Source organism: Astatotilapia calliptera, chromosome 6 (genome assembly GCF_964374335.1).
Source record: "Astatotilapia calliptera chromosome 6, fAstCal68.1, whole genome shotgun sequence".
Lineage (NCBI taxonomy): Eukaryota > Metazoa > Chordata > Actinopteri > Cichliformes > Cichlidae > Astatotilapia > Astatotilapia calliptera.
This window is the reverse complement of record NC_137427.1, coordinates 18,250,500-18,266,890: the sequence shown is the minus strand read 5'-3', so window position 1 is coordinate 18,266,890 and position 16,391 is coordinate 18,250,500. Positions and strand designations below refer to the sequence as shown.

Here is a 16,391-nt window from a genome sequence, read left to right as displayed (position 1 = left end):
TCCTCCCTCCTTTCAATGTAGCTATAAATAGAAAACTAGGATCAACAGTTTTTAGCATGAGATGGGCAAAAGAGGGAGGAGGGGTGGGATGTGGAAAGCTTAAACATTACTTTCTGAGTCAACATTTTGTAACTGAGACATGTACTTGATACAGGTTTTCAGGAAAAATGGACGACAATCTTTGAGTGAGAGGTGGAAAAAGGAAAAAAAGAAGCGTTAGCAATAGAAAGATATTTAAAAGACTGATGCAGTCTGTAGATAGATAGCATAGGCTGCATTTAAAAGATGAATACCAGTCACAGTGGCCTCACTCATTGTTAGTGAGTTCCTCATGTGAAGAACTGACCTAAGTTTATAAGCTGATGCCATCTTACTGGACTGAAACCAGATGTGATGATTGAGGGATGCTTTTGATTGATAAGCTATTAACATGTCAAGCTTATACAGCACAAAGCAACAGCAAAAAAAGGTAGGCCTGCCCTAAATTCATCCATCTATTCATCTTTGCTCAGGTACTGGTGTGCAGAAACTGATGCCTTGTTTTCTACTGACTTCTATACAATCAGACTTCATTTTGCACCCAGAGAAGATCGATGCAGGTCTGAGGTTCTTTCAGACCTGGAAGCTTCATCTATAATAAATCTGTGTTTTGTAGAAGGCAAACAGGCCTTCCCATCCCATCATTGCTACTAAAGTGTGTTAGACTCACAGACTGTAAATAAAAGATGGCGACCACCACGATGTCACCCATTGGTTAGTGAGGTCCAGTTATAAAGCCTCAAGCTGAGCTCCTGTACTAACACCGTACAGATGTTTTTAGTTCTTTACTTGGTGAATAGAAACAGAAGGATGGGGACAGCTACTGTATGCCCTAAAACAAGTCCTCCTCCTTTTGGACTCTAATAGGGCCTTGTTACGACTGCTGTGCTAATGTTGTATGCAAATCTAAGTGTGCAGGTGCCTTTCCATCATTGGTGGTTCTGGAGGATGGGGAATGCGGATTGGCTCATTTCCTGGAGATAACATATTTGATGATGCTGCCATGGATGACCAGTGGATTCATCCTCGGCGCACCCAAACTAGCAGACCCTTTTGTTACTTGCCGGTGCTGTTACTTTATACTGGAGTATGTAGGGGTGGACTTTAATGTAACAACCACCCAATTTACTTTTTTCGGTATACCGAAGAAAGTAGAGGCGGCTGCTTGACTTGACTGAGATGGATGCCTTCCTCAAACCATGATCCAAAGCGCGCGAGACTGAAATCCTGTGCAGTGTCGCGAGATTTAACATTGCTATATTATTGAACATGAACAATTTAATCCACCCTCTCTGTATATCATGTAGTTTCTACACTATATAGTTACACTTCACTTTAAAGCATGAGGCAATTGTGTTAAATACACGCAAGATGCTTACATAAATCCAACTTTTTTCAGTGTAGATGGGCCACAACAGAACTAAAATGAACATCATGTTATATTAAAAAAACAGCATTGATAATATAACCGTTTGTAGATCAAGTTAGCTTATGACTGTATTCCTGTAGACTTCAGAGGGTTGCTTGAAGCAGGTTTAACGTTTTATAGGAGACTCACTGAATACCTGGAATTCTACAATTTCAGATCACAAGTTTTATTGCAGGATATCACAAGAATTTTATTTATATGTTTCTTGTTTTGCTCTTTTTCCCTTTTTTTATGTTGCAAATCAGGTTATCATGTGTGATATTGCCCAAAAGGGTATATTTACCTTTAATATTAAATGTAAACTTCTTTCAGTTGTTTCCTTTTCACAAAGGGTCACAGTCAGGCAGATTTTTTACACCAGATCAAACCCTCTTGTGGATTTGCATTTCCACCAGGTCTCAAACTGTGGAAGTTTATATGTTAGACAGATGTGTAAACACGAACGCTATGAAGCCCCGTCTTTTACATATGTTACAAAAAAGAAGTCCAGTTCCTCAGACTCAGTCTGTCAGTCAGAACTGCCCACCAAGTACATTAAAACATCAGTATGATGTTGGCAAAAAATGCTCCCAGCTGGACCTCATGGTGGGAACCATCTTTATTTACAGTCTATAACTCTAGCCCTCTTCAGTGGCGAGGATTCCCAGAAGCACAATGCAATGGCTTGTTTGCCATCTAATAAACACAGATTTATTAGACAGACACTTTTATTGTGCATATTAAGAAATGTAATAATGGTGCTCTCCTGCTGCAGGACAAAAAACAGGAAGGAAAAAATACTTTAACCTCCTAGGACCTGACGTCCACATATGTGGACATCACATTTTGGGTTAATACAGAATTTTGCTCTACAAGGGCCTGATATCCACTTATGAGGACATTATACTGCTACTGTTCTCTCACAATTTTAAATGAATATCCTCAAAAATAAGGTAAAAAAAAAAGAAATCTGGTAATTCTTTGTTTTTACATTCATCGGGCCCCAATGTGACCAAATATCAAAGAGAAAGTAAAAATGCATGCCGTGGAAGAGTTCTGGTCTTAGGAGGTTAAAGGTAAAAGAAAACGAGAGGAGCACGCTTGCCTCGCGTGCACAGGAAGCAGCAGTGACTTTTTTGGGCTGAATTTTACTGAATGCTCAAAAGAATGGCATGCAGCGAGCCCACAGCCGTGAAGGAAAATGTCTTGTCAGACTGCATAAAAGCACACTCACTACAAAATATTTATCATGTCTTACATCATATCTACCGGTGAGGAATTTGTAACAGCACAGGGATTTGAGAGAATTTTGAATGCCAGCCCTCACACACACACACACACACACACACACACACACACACACACACACACACAATAAAGAACATCACTTTCTCTGCACACACAAATAAGCCCCTTAGCGCCTCATCCAGAAACCACTTGGAGCACATTTTCTCATTACCCCAGTGTTCCTGTCCTCTCTGTCAGGCAGGAAACAATGGATGGCCTCTAGAGCTCTGTGCGCTTGTGCGTGCATTTGCTTATTTGTCTAGGTTTCCATGTTGGAGTAACTGCAGCCTGTGTGTGTGTGTGTGTGTGTGAGAGGTCAAGCAGCCCCTAAACAAATTTGTGAGCGTGACTCACCGGGATCTCCCATCTCCGTCCATCAGCGCTGACAGGATGCCATGCTAATCCAGCATGCATGCAGCCCACTGTGGCCTGTAGCTATATAGGAGTTCATAGAGACATATGGCCTTATTATTGCTTTTGTCTCTTGGGATGAGTGAATGGAAGAGTTGGAATTATGCATATGCAGTGTGTGTGTGCGCTTGTTTAAGTATGTGTGTTCTTGACCCCTGCTAGCCCCTGGAGTCACCATCAGGATCCAGTGGTCCAAATTCTCTAGCTTCACTCAGTCAAATGGGGAAAAATGGAACGGATGGCTGGAAAACACACAGTATCAACACACATGCAGCACACACCCACACAAACAGAGCACGGCAACATCCCAGGTGTGTGCCCGAAGGATGATTGAGAGCTAACCCTGGGTCTAATAGCGTCCTTTGGAAACTGAAATATTCATGGCCGTGGCGCTATTGTTATCTCTGTCCTGTTGGTGGCTTAAACCTCGATGGCACGCATAAGTGCTCCACATATAAAAACAACAACAACCCAGAAACAAGGGTAAAGACAAGACCCAAATTTGCAGTAATACATCAACCTCAGCCTGGAGATTAATGCAGTAGTGGCAAGGGAGGTTGCCTAATATCTCCCTGTTTCTTCGCAATCCTGAAATTCAAACTGACAGTGAAAAAAAAAAACAAATAAAAAAACAGAGAAGAAGAGAGAGAGAGAGAGGCAGACAGGTGAGTAGTTTTGTAAGGCTAAAGCACCGCTTTTATTAGAGGAGATGTCCTCAGGAGTCCTTAGTTTTTATTAAAATAAGCCCTAAGGAGCACTTAAATGTCACACTATACCAACACATCTGTGTTTACATGCGTGTTTCTGTGTGCGAGTGATAACCCCACTGTTGTTCTATGGATCTCTTTTTTTCCATTAATCCGGCAGTCCCCGAGCATTCAATTAGCTGTGGAATCTGTGATCAATGTGAACACTAAAAGCATGCCCCATGAAGTTAAATGGGGATTAATTATTGAATACCAATGCTCCGTCTTGTTCTGTAATGTGCCAAAAAAGCAAAACAAGGAAGTTCAGAGGAAGAAGGAGAGGGGGGCGAGAAGGATGTTTTTCTTTAAAGATGGCTGTGAGTTAAGATAAAGATAAGAAGGGAGTTAATGTTTCTGTTCATCTTTTTTAAGTTTTTATTGGCCATTAAAACAAATTCTGGCTCTCCCGAAGGAAACGTCTCTGCTTTGTTCAATGTCTGTGCGTGTTTTTTTGTGCCCACGTTGTATTTCATGTGTGGGGTCGCACATTTTCTAGATTTGTAATAGTAGTTTTTCCTCCGGCAACCAAAAACCAGATGGCTGCTTTGGCTTTGATATAATTAATTTAAAAACATATTTTACTTCTAAAGGCATTTTCTTGTAACACACCATGTCCATTGGCTGCAAATATAAATTTTAAGCTTTATAAAATTAGGTGAAAGAAGCTTATTGTTTTTTTTTCAGTAAGGGAGATTATCTTTACTGGATGGTGCTCGTATTAAAACAATGTCTGAACACCAATATATGTTGATTTTGCAGCTGGTTTTCACTCAAGACTCTTCATGTACATTGTAAATACTGATTGGAATCACTCAGTGCTGGATTTATGAGAATGGCAGATAGAAGCTAAATGTCTTATACTCCACACACAGCCAAATTTGTTTTTTCTTAACCGAACCAAACAATAACAGAAAACCAAAAGTGGAAAAAGAAAATAGATGTTCCACTTGTACACTACATCCATGTGACTGCATGGCAGGTGAAATGAAAAGGAGAGTGATTGTGGAGCAATAACAAGATAAAACAAGTTGTTGATTTTTCATATTTGTCTCCTCTTGTTTTCCACCCAGCTTCTGCCTCTGTTGTTGTCTTGATATGCACGTATTTCTTAAAGCTTTCAAGACAACTGGTGCTAAAAAAATATGATGGAAAAGCAAACCAGTTTGTCTCAAGGGGCAACTGGCAGCCTCCTAACCCACTGATTTGTGTCCTACCCCACCTAGCTACTGCTGTACCACCTGCTCACCTGTCAGCCTCTTTGTTCTCACATGACACAGTGGATCTGCCTCCATCTCACCCTATCCCTAGCATCTCCCTCTGTCACACCAGCTCTCTGCATGGTGTGCTTCAGTACAGCCATGAACCTCCTCTGTGGTCTTCCTCATTTCCTGCTGCCTGGCAGCTCCATGTTCAACTTCATTTGGCCAATATATCCACTAACCCTCCTCTGCACATGTCCAAACCATCTCAACCTTACTTCTCTAACTTTGTCTCCAAACTGCTCAACCTGATATGTCCCTCTGTTGTAATCATTTCAAATGAGTATCATATCCAATGAATATCTTAACATCTTCAACTCTGCAGGCTTCAGCGTGGCCTCCTGCGTTTTTTGTTAGCAGCTCTTTCTCCAAACCATTTACCATAGCAGGTAAATAGCAACCTTTCCTTTCACTCTTGCTGCTATCCTTCTGGCACACCTGACACTCATCGTCACTCATCCCACCCTACCTGCACTCTCTACATCACCTCTCCTGTGCACTGTCCATGCCTTCCAATAGAAGTCATGGACAGTGGGAATCTTGCTTATGCTAACATTCATTCGTCTTCTCTCCAGAGCATACTGCCACCTCTCCAGACTCTCTTTCACCTGCTCCTTACTCTTACCGCAGGTCACAATGTAGTCTGTGAATATGATCATCCATGAAGACTCCTGTCTGTCTCTGCTAATCAGTCCATCAAAATGTCCAAATAATATCAAAAATGAGTAAAACCAAGAAAACGATTATTGCAAGCTCCATGTAAAAATCTTAAAAATTAACCTTGAAAACATTAAACCTCTCCACATGAAGTAGCTGCTACTGAAAGACACTTATCTTTGGATAAACACCAGCAAACACTTTTATTACAGCCACACAGAAAATGCTAACCCGACATGCTTTATTGGGAAGTTGTCCGTGGCAGGTGGTTGGAGGTATCCTCTATCACCCTCTACCACAGGCTAACTTCAAAGAACAAGATCAATGAACACAGGCCACAAAGAAAAACGAGCCACAATCTGAGAAGCTTTAGGAGCTAGGAAAGCAGTAAGTGTAGTAAACAATGTAGCTCATGTGTTTTTAGACAATGAACGTCCCACAGAGGTAGCTGACTGCCTGGATTCTCTCGTGATGAAGATTATAGGTTCTCAAGAATCACGCCGCTTTGCAAGGTAAGCACAGTATTGCATTGCAGGTCTGGTTCATTAGACCGGGACATTCAGAGTTGAGGGGTTTGATTTCTTTACACATTTCACCATGTATGCACATCATCCAGCCAACTCACTTCAGTATTTCCTTGGAGTGTCCGGTGTTTGAGCTCTTCTTGTCAGGTGTCCCGAGGCAGCTTGACTTCTGCATGGTGTGTGGCCCTCGATCCAGTATCATGGTAGAGGTTGCCGTAGCAATGACAGCCACTGCATCGCGTACCCTGGCCTCGATGTTGTAGTCCCATTCGTCATATGACACTGAGATAAGCCCTGGGAGAGATAGTGAGAGAGCAAAGGAGAGAGAAATGAGGTGAGAGAAAGGGATGTATGGAAAGAGAGAGGGAAAAAAGAAAGATGAAAGGAAGAGAGAGAGGCAGTAGTATGAGAAAAACAGGCGAGCTGAGTGCTGTGAAAATTAGCCAGAGGGTGCAAGATATACAAAAATAAAAGCATTTTAGAGAAGGTGAAAAAAAAGAGACAAAAGGGAGACAAAACTCAGAAGGAATGTCTAAAATGTTGAAAACAATATTGAAAAGGTGAAAAAAAGAAAGAAAAAGAAAGAGCTAAATATGAGCATCAGTTGAGACTACGGTCACTCCTGAGCTCACTTTGTTATGCTTGGTTTTCCAAGCATGAGAAACCGCTGGCTATCACACGTCAACATCCATTTCTTGCACACAGAAACAACTGCGTTTTCAGGTCATTTTTCATGGCTGGTTAGGATTATGTGTGTCATTTGAAACCTGGGCTGCAAATCTATTGGGAAAAAAGAAAAAAGCCAAAACACCATTTTTAGCCAGCCTAAAAATGGTGTTTCTGCTGGTTTCAAACATATGTTAAAATCTGATTTTTCACCTGCTCAGGCAAATGGAAATACGGTAATAAATTAACTGTAGTTGAAATAAATGGCTTTAAACATGCTCAGTGAGTGGAAGGGCTCTAGGGAGAGCCACTGCAAAAAGGACCTGAATCCCTGGAGAAATACTTTGAAACCATCACTGGGAATTTTGGTAACAATGGGGCCAGACTTCAGCTTATTAGTAAAACAATAGCTACAATATAAAACTAATGTGTGTTTAGTCATGATTTATCACTTATTCATGAAAAATCAGTGGATTCAAAACGATAACACACGATAAAATTAATTTCCAAGCACATTATGAACTCAGTTCACAAAAATCAGCGTGTACCTAATCACTGACTGCCACTGGTGTGGTGCAAATACAGCAGGAGAACATTTGCATATATGCAAACAGGCCCATCTGTCAATTGTGCCCACATTTTGCTACAAAGTCTTATGAGAACCTACCACAGAATAAAGCAACATTGCAGACATTTCAGCATCTTGATGTCAGCTTGGTAAATGGAAATGCAAAAACCGAGACCACAGTCCTTCAGTGTGTAGTAGACTGTGTAAATTCAAAGCACATTACATTTATACAAAGCTCAGGAGAGAGTCCTCTCACAGGACAGACAAGATGTTATGAGACTGCAGTGGAGCCTTAACAATACACTTCAGACCTCATTGATCTGGTTTAAAGGAACAAAGAAATTTTTATGAACATTGACAGTTAGTGAGGCAGAATAAAACGATGAATGGCCAGTATAAAATATGATGCAGCACAGGAATAGCCGTCCAAAGACCCCACGATGAAGAGCGTCATGGGAAGGGGCAGGCCGGGTTATCCTTTGTCTTTTCTTTTCTAACACGTCCTCGAATTTCAGGCAAAGTGGTGCGCGCCACCTTTAGGTGGGGTATTGTCGTCTAGTCAGTCCTTTCCACTACTTCTCAGATTAAATGCAATCAACTCAGCAGTATTTGAAGGCAGCAGATTTATCTGGCAGCAGATCTTCACCACACTGTCTTAACCTCTGTGGTGGTACACTGCAAAAACTGGCTATCTAAATATATTAAAACAAACATTTATTTGAGAAGATCCAGACTATAATCAAGTGGTGTATAAGTGTGTGAAATGTTACTAAGAGGTCTTGAAACAAGATTTCTAGCTGGAAATGTCATCTCAAACAACTACTTTTAGAATTTATATACTAAATAAGAAGTAAAAGACATATATTCTCAAAACGAGATTAATAATCCTATTCCCTGTGCTCATGCTTAACATATCACTCTCAAAACAAAATCTAAAAGACTTTTTGGCTGGATATAAGATTGTAAGACTTGGTTAGACAGACAGATTTCTGCAGTGTAATCAGACTCTCCTTGTTGGAAATCAGGAACCTGTTTTCCAAGTAACTCAATACTGTTGCTCCGTCTCTTCTAGTTAACTCACTCCTCGTTTAAATTCCTATCTTTGTTTCCCATCTGACGTTTCGTGGAGGTCAGCGTTGTCTCCAGCCCCGGCTACTGCTCAGTCACACCCTGCATTGGAAGGATTCGCAAAACCCTACTTCCATCAGAAAACCTCCTTTCTGGACCAGAAGCTCGCGAGTAAAACTGTTTCCATTACTCACTCCACAATCATACCTGTGCAGCTCTTCTCCTTCTCAGATAATCTTCTCCTCTCCTCTCCTCCCCTTCACAGAACTTCTGGCCGCTTATCTCTGCTCAGACCCAGCTCCACGTTTCGGTGCATTACTTGCTGTATTTTCAATAAAGCTTTCGAACTGCATTCTGGTGTTTCCACTCTGAATTACATGGCAGAATACTACGCACGAGCCAAGCTATGACGCAATCAAGCCTTCCCATTATTTCCAAACTATATGTGAAAAATGTAGTTCATTGAATGCACTCTGATGCATAAATACTAAATCCTTGCCCAGCAAACCTGTCGGCTGTGAGCGTAAAACCCCCACTCAGCGCTGCCACATACGCCTGGGGATGCGAACTGGCAGCTCAGTCACTCAGAACTTCCCCCTCAGAGATGTTGGCAACATTTCTTTGGCCCGTGCCGACAACGCGGAACGGATTATTGCTCAACAGTTTCTTGAAAAACTGATCAGAATTCATGGAAAATAAACACAGATAAATTAAATCTGTTTAACACGTGTTAATCTGGAAGTTTAGAAATCTTAGGAAACATAAAGAATGAAAAGTTCAGCCCCGCTTCATCGCAAGTGTCCTCCTGACTCGACTAACTCTAGAAACGAAACTCTAAACAGTAGAAATCTACTAATATTACAAGAAGAGAGAGAACGAGGTGGATCTTTCACTCAGGTTAAAGCATCACGATAAATATCCTGTGTGATACTAAAATAAATACATTCTATTTTTAATGGGCTGCATTAAAATACACCTTGAAACTGAAGTATTATGCTTTCCCTTGCTCACGTTGGAAATGCTCATATTAAACATGGCCAAAGTTTCAAATAACGAGGTCAAGTGCAAATAATCCATGTGAGCTGAGAGCTTATGTGTCAGACTGCTCGAGTTTTTCAGACTCTTTCTACTGCAGCATGTGCATGGTGCCAAAGAGATGGGATATTTTTCATTTGGTCATGTCGGTAACATGAGGGGACAGCCAATCAGAAGAAAGATGATTTAAAGGGTGAACAGCTGAAACAGCTTGCTTCTTAAAGAGGATAAATCGAGGCACAATATGAAAAAAAAAAAGGGTTTTATCTATGAATCACACAAAATCTTTTCAAATGTGGCTCGATCAGCGTTCAGGAATAAAATTATGTTGCTGCAAATCAATCTAATAGGTCCATTTCAACCATATGACACATAAACCTAAAATTTAAAATCTTGACAGACTTTCTTCTGCTCTGGTGTCTGGGTGTACCTGTGGGGAAGACTGAGGGAACGTGGTCTGCATCACCAGCCACAAGCGAGGGCACAATCCAGGTGAAGCCGTAACCTGTGAGGCCCACAGAATGAGCCACTTCAAAAATAGTGGTAGCCTCTTCCTTTGTGCAGTAGAGCAGAATGACAGGGCTCTGCAGTTTCTTTAGCTGGTTCTGAATCTTGAGGTCGCCATCATCCACGGACATATCCAGTAGGAGGACTTCTTCTAGCTCCCAGCCTACAAAGCTGTTCTCGATGGTGCTGCGGACCTGGAGAGAAAGCAGGAGATTGTTTGAAGACGCGTGGGCTGCACACATGCAGTGTAGTTGTGAAGGAGATATACTGGAACAAAACTGACTGAGATGTCTCCTCCTCCAACCTCGAGACTGCCAAACAGTTAGTCTCTACACATCTCCTGGGAGGAGGAAGCCATGGTCGATTAGGTAAAAAAAAGATTAGGTAATCTCCTTTTCCCAGATATTACAGCTATATCTTCACACACAGAAAGAAAATTCTCTAGGAGATGGTGCTGGTTTTATTTTTCCGTGCTCACCTGTAAACAGATAAATGAGCAACGCAGGAAGACGTGAGTTTTTATTTAGCTTGTCTCCAAATCTGTATTTATAGATCTCTAACTGAAACAGTATACGGCACTTGGATGCAGTAAGTATTGCAGCTTTTGATAATAGCTGTTCCTCAAGGGAATCATTTCAAACTGAGTTGTACGAGATTAAAAATAGGCAACTTCTCATCACAGCATTAACTTTGTTTTGTACTTAAGGAAGAAAATTTGGGTCTTCGAAACATTTTTAAAATTTGCTTGAGAGAGGAGAGCACAACGAGATTTATGATGCTCATGCAAAGTGACTATAGAAATACAATCAGTTTTTTCTTTGGGCTTTTTTTCTTATTTTCCAAACACACAGAGTTTATGTTATAAAGATAATACGACTCCCCAGAGAAGTACCAGACTCCAAATACCCTCTTTATGTTTTTTTTAAAGAAACAGATTGTTTCTTTAACTTTGTTCAAAGGAAAGACATTGCCATTGCTGAATTGTTATTACAAAATGTGATTAGCTTGGCTTCAATAAAGTTTTTATTCTGCTCAGATGTGTGTGTGATGTTCAAAGTGATTCAGGATCTCACACAATCCTCTTTAAAGAGTGCGTTCTTGGTCTTCAGATAAGAAGGCTGAAACCACCGAGCAGCAAAATTCAAAAGGCCTGTCTGCTTTTTACCATTGAAGCAATCAGAAAATAGGACTAGCAACCCACGTTCTTCACACTCCGAACTCCAAATCGTATCATTTTTTGAAACTTGAATTTGTGGCAATCATGTTCTCAGAAATAGGATCACCTTCCCAACTGCTCATTGTCTTTAAAAAAAAACAAAAATTACAAAAAAAGGAGACTAAAAGGAGAATGTATCTTATTAAAGGAAGTACATTAATCTCAGGCTTCTTATATTAGGTAGCCAAAAGACAAAAGTAATAATACCCAGTGTGAAACATATCTGTTGGATGAATCTAAGGTTGAAAAACGTGATGACCATTATAAACCAGTTCTTATCACAGGAATACATTTATCTTTGCAGATTATACTCCTCCTTATATTTCTGATTTCAACTTATTATCAAGTAGTTGTATATTTTGGATAAAGGCAGATAAGATACTTTTACGTAAACGTGTTTTTGTTTCAGCATTGCAGCTGAATTTTACTTTGAAATGTCTCCAGTTCTAATTTATGTCGCACTTTCCACAAGTTCACTACTGCACGAAGAGTAGCTGGCGAGTGTTTGCGAACAAGTCAGTGTTTTCCATGCACACTATGGCTAACTGATTCGTTAGCAACCAAAGCAATCGCTAGATTTTTACTGACCAATCAGGGAATTTTGTTTTATTATATTTTTTCATACTTCATTCATTTAAATTTGTTTCAACCCTGAAGTTAGGAGTGTGGTTCGTCTGACTGCCAGGTCAAGCCCAAGGAGCTCCCCATAGCCTCTCTATAAATGATGGATGTAGCTATCGTGACCCTATCCATTTGTTTCTGAAATCTTGTCTCGTTTTGAAGCCTCTAAATTAATTTCACCGTTGCCATCTCAGAGTAATAAAACAAATAAACAAAAAAAAAAACAGCTGTGATGGGCAGGGGTGGGTCTGACTGTGAAATTGCCTTCTTGCCCATCACAACATCAGCTCAAGGCACTTTTGCATTGGCTCCATTTTTGCAACCAAGAATCTTTGTCCTTCTTTTACACAGTCTATAAGGCAGCCTCCTTCCATTCTCTTTTGCTTATCCTTATCAGGACCATGGGGGGGGGGGGGCTGGAGCCTATCCCAGCTGCCACAGGACGAGGCTGGGTGTTCTTGTCGATGCAAACCCAACACAGAAAGGTGGTGGAGTCGAACTTGGGACCTCATTGCTGTGAGGCAATAACTTAGCAATCCACACCTTCATAAAGGTGTGACTAAATAAAACCAACAAGACAAATTGCTGAAGCTTCAAAATGCACAAGTCAAAACCAATGAGTGATGTCACTTAATGGTAGCTACGTCCATCTTTTTTACTGCACATTGTCGGTGCCTTTTGGTGCATTATTAAAGCAAATATCTGACAAAGACTCATTTTTTAGGTCATGGTACAGTCTGTCTAACACATTGGCTACATAGTAACAAATTCATGATGCAGTATAATTGAAAGCGTCTGTTTTTTGTATTTATTTACCTTGTTGACAAAGTCCTGGTAACCAGGGTAATACGTGGTGACTATGGAAAAGATGTACCAGTCATACTCCTCCATAATGTTCAACATGACGGAGGCCTGCTGCTCGATGGCTGGACCAAACTGGAAAAACATGGAGTGGTCGTCCTGGAAACGAGATACACAGAGCCAATCAGCAAATAAGGTCATGAGTCATACAGCATGAGAGAGAACTGGAAGGTAGGGCACAGATGATTATGGAGCGTATCCAGCTCCTGCAAGCCAGAGAAACAAATATAGTCTTGTCTGTAGCTCAGAGTTTACCATCCTCCTTTAATGCTGTCTGACTGCACCACAGAATATGCACCAATACTCTGTGGCTCAGTCACAGAGCGCATGTGATGCAAACCCTTTTGATATCTTAAAGATATTTATGAATATTCTAACACAGACAAGGTGACATTCATAATCAGAGAGCCTCATCACATTTACTATGCTACTGAGTGCACAATTAAGATGGCCACCTGGTTCAATGATATTTATTGCAGGGTAGCAACTTTGCAGCAGGAGTCAAAACATTTTTCTGCAAGGGAAAAAAAAAAGAAAGCTCTTTTTTTGCTCCAGGAGTCACGAAGCGGTTAAGGGAAGGTCAGTCATGTAAAACCACCAAACAACTTATCAGGAGAAAGAAGTTACGATGGATTATTTACAAACGTCCTCCCTCCGAGGAGACGTGACAGAGCTGCTGTAATGAGAACAGCATCGTGTCAGCAGCCTTTTTTAGTCTGTCCACAATGAGGCCTTCTGTTAAAGGGCGACTAGAATAGAGATCTCACCTTAAGCTGTATAAAGAACTACCAGAAGTTCTTTAAAACATGCGTGTAAGACACTGATGCTTAGACTCACTTTCAAAATAAAGTCAATATTGTTTCTATACATGTTTTCAAGTCCACACTTTTGCTTATTTCGGAAATCTTGGAGCCATTCTCCCTCCTTTACCGCCAACATTAATAATGTCTCACATTCAGCTTTCTTCCAACTACGTAACATTTCTAGTCTACGCCCTTTTTCTTTCTCAACACCTCACAAGTTCTGGGTCGCGACCTGGCCACCTCTTGTTTGGATTATCCCCCTCAGAACTTCTTAATCAACTTCAAATGGTTCAGAACTCACCCAATCTTATTACATTTATGATGATCCAGCTTCATTCACTCACTTTTCCCTAACACATCCTGCTCCTCACTTTCATGGCACCCCCCTCCATAACTCTCAGACCTCCATCATCCTTTCACACCCTTTCTCTGCTCAGCCTAAGCTCCACTCCTGAGCCCCTCTCGCTTCAGACTTAACACCACGGGTGCCAGAGCCTTTAGCTGCACTGGAACTCACCTCCACTTCACCTCCGTCAACTAGACTCTATTACACAGTTCAAATCACAGCTGAAAACTCATCTGTTCACATCAGTGGGTCAACTATAACCATAGTGTTTGACATGTTTTACACTCACATATTATTCCAAGGTTTTAATCTCTCCTATTATTCTTGCTATTCTGATGTTGTATTAGGTGAACCTTAGTGTTTTAAAGGTGCCAAAAAAATAGAATTTCTTATTGTTATTATAAAAGCTGACCATGCCCTCATCTCAGTTTAACCTGTTAGCATGCCAGCTAAGGCAATCACAAGATGCAGTGCAGCTGATGGAAATCTCTTTAGGTTTGCAGATATTTGGCACGGTTCCTTTTTTTAAATCTTTGATTTCTGCTTTCAATTTTTATTGAACACATTTGTGTTTGAGTTTCAGTTTAGCTTTCTGTTCTCATGTTGGAAGTTTTGCCTCCTGATTGTTTTCACTAGCATCTCGTTGCCCTTCTGTTTCTGATTCCCTAATCAGCCCTCTGTGTATAAATATTCCCGTCTGCTTCTTTGTCTTTGCTGGATCGTCTGTTGTACTTCCCGGTTCCCTTGTGTCAGTTTTCAGCGTTTCCAGGCTTCATGTCTAAATGTGTGTGTTGTCTGTTATTTGGGGCTTTTCTTTCTCCCTTCTGGACTTGTTTACCTTTTGTTGCTTCTGTGGACTTTAATTATCAGGTTTTAATAAAGCTCGCTTTTTGTTTTACTCTGTGGTTTGGTCTGTATTTGAGTCCACCTTTAAATGGAAATCTTGAGTATTTGAGCATAAAAGAAAATTTTATGCAAATGAAAGCATGATAATGGTGCTACAAGGAGATTAGAATTAGACTTAGAAGTCTTTTGTTGCTATTATGCAACATATAACAAAACTGCAGAGAGGCTACACCTTCAGAAGCAAAAAGAAAAATAAAGAACAAACATGCAGTCATTTGCATTTAACTATTTAAAATGTACTATATATTATATTATATAGTAGGGATGGGAATTGAGAACCAGTTCCCAGAATGCTAATTCCTTGGAACCATTAGTTTGCTGGCCTAATGATCCTGCTTATTGGTTGCACTTGTACTACAATTAGCTGATTTCAGTTCAAGTGCAGGATTAGGAAAACAGTGGTGTAGTCTTCAGCATGGATATGGACATTGCTTTCATTTTTATTGCACAAAAGAATGATATTGTGATGGTAAAGCGCAAACTGCATCCAGGACAGAAATAAGTACACTATTTTGTAAACACAACTTCACTCCTTGCAATCATCTGCACAGATAGCATGTTAATGCTAAGTTAGCCAGACAGCCTGCTAATGCTACCCTGACCCCAGCCCAGCAGCCAGACATTGAACTTGAACAGGCAACAAACTGATGAGCAGTCAGGCTGCAGCCTCCAAAAAAAATCAGAGAAATACCCCCAACATGCACAGACATTTGACCACACAGCAAGAATTAATTTGCAGGAATGTAATATCTTTGATATGCTACTTAATGATAGTGGTTACACAAAGCAGAGCCAGTGAGAACACAAGGAGAATCGATAAGAGAATCAAATCAATAAGTGATATTGATAATGGAATCGAAATTGCTAAATTCTTATCAATTCCCATCTACGCAAGGTATGGTAACCATGTAATGTGATAACAACAAGTGAGTTTCAAGAATTTTGCAATTTCACAATGACTTAACCGACAATAGACACTATTACACAAAGGATTCTGATGATCTAAGATATTGCTCTATTGGCTGTGATATTGCACAAGAGCGAAATTATTGCAGGAAGGAGGTAAAGGAGAAATGGAAGATGAGGTGGTAGTGGTGTTGAGGGGGAGAGGTCATGACACTTGAGAAGAAGCTGGGTCTGTTTGTCTTGCTTTCAGGAACCTGTAACACCTGCCAGAGAGCAACACGTTGAGCAGGTGAGAGTTGGGATGTGACAGTGATCAGGATGACCAAATGATAAACACGAACTTGTGTACCAAATTTCACTGAAATCCTACTTAAAATGATCTACCAGCAAAGGCTAGCAGCTGGTACTGTTAGCAGATAACTGCCCATCTCTACTTCTGATTAAAATGTGATCCATTTGGTTACTAAACAAAGATGGCCATGGCAATAAATTAAAAGTCTTCAAAATTACCGTCCACGAATGACTGGTTGCCAGGTGCAGTCTGGAAGGAGGCTTGA

At 40.6% G+C, this 16,391-nt stretch overlaps 1 protein-coding gene across 2 annotated transcripts in view; it reads right to left on the bottom strand.

Moving 5' to 3' along the window:
- grin2bb (glutamate receptor, ionotropic, N-methyl D-aspartate 2B, genome duplicate b) overlaps positions 1-16,391 on the bottom strand; it is a 136,830-nt gene that overhangs the window by 55,953 nt on the left and 64,486 nt on the right. For both annotated transcript variants that reach the window (XM_026170716.2, XM_026170722.2), the window contains exons 3-5: positions 12,829-12,972; positions 10,099-10,369; positions 6,433-6,625 (exon numbers count right to left, since the gene is read on the bottom strand). In XM_026170716.2, the coding sequence (XP_026026501.2) occupies positions 6,433-6,625; positions 10,099-10,369; positions 12,829-12,972 (608 nt within the window). The remainder of the gene's footprint in view (positions 1-6,432; positions 6,626-10,098; positions 10,370-12,828; positions 12,973-16,391) is intronic.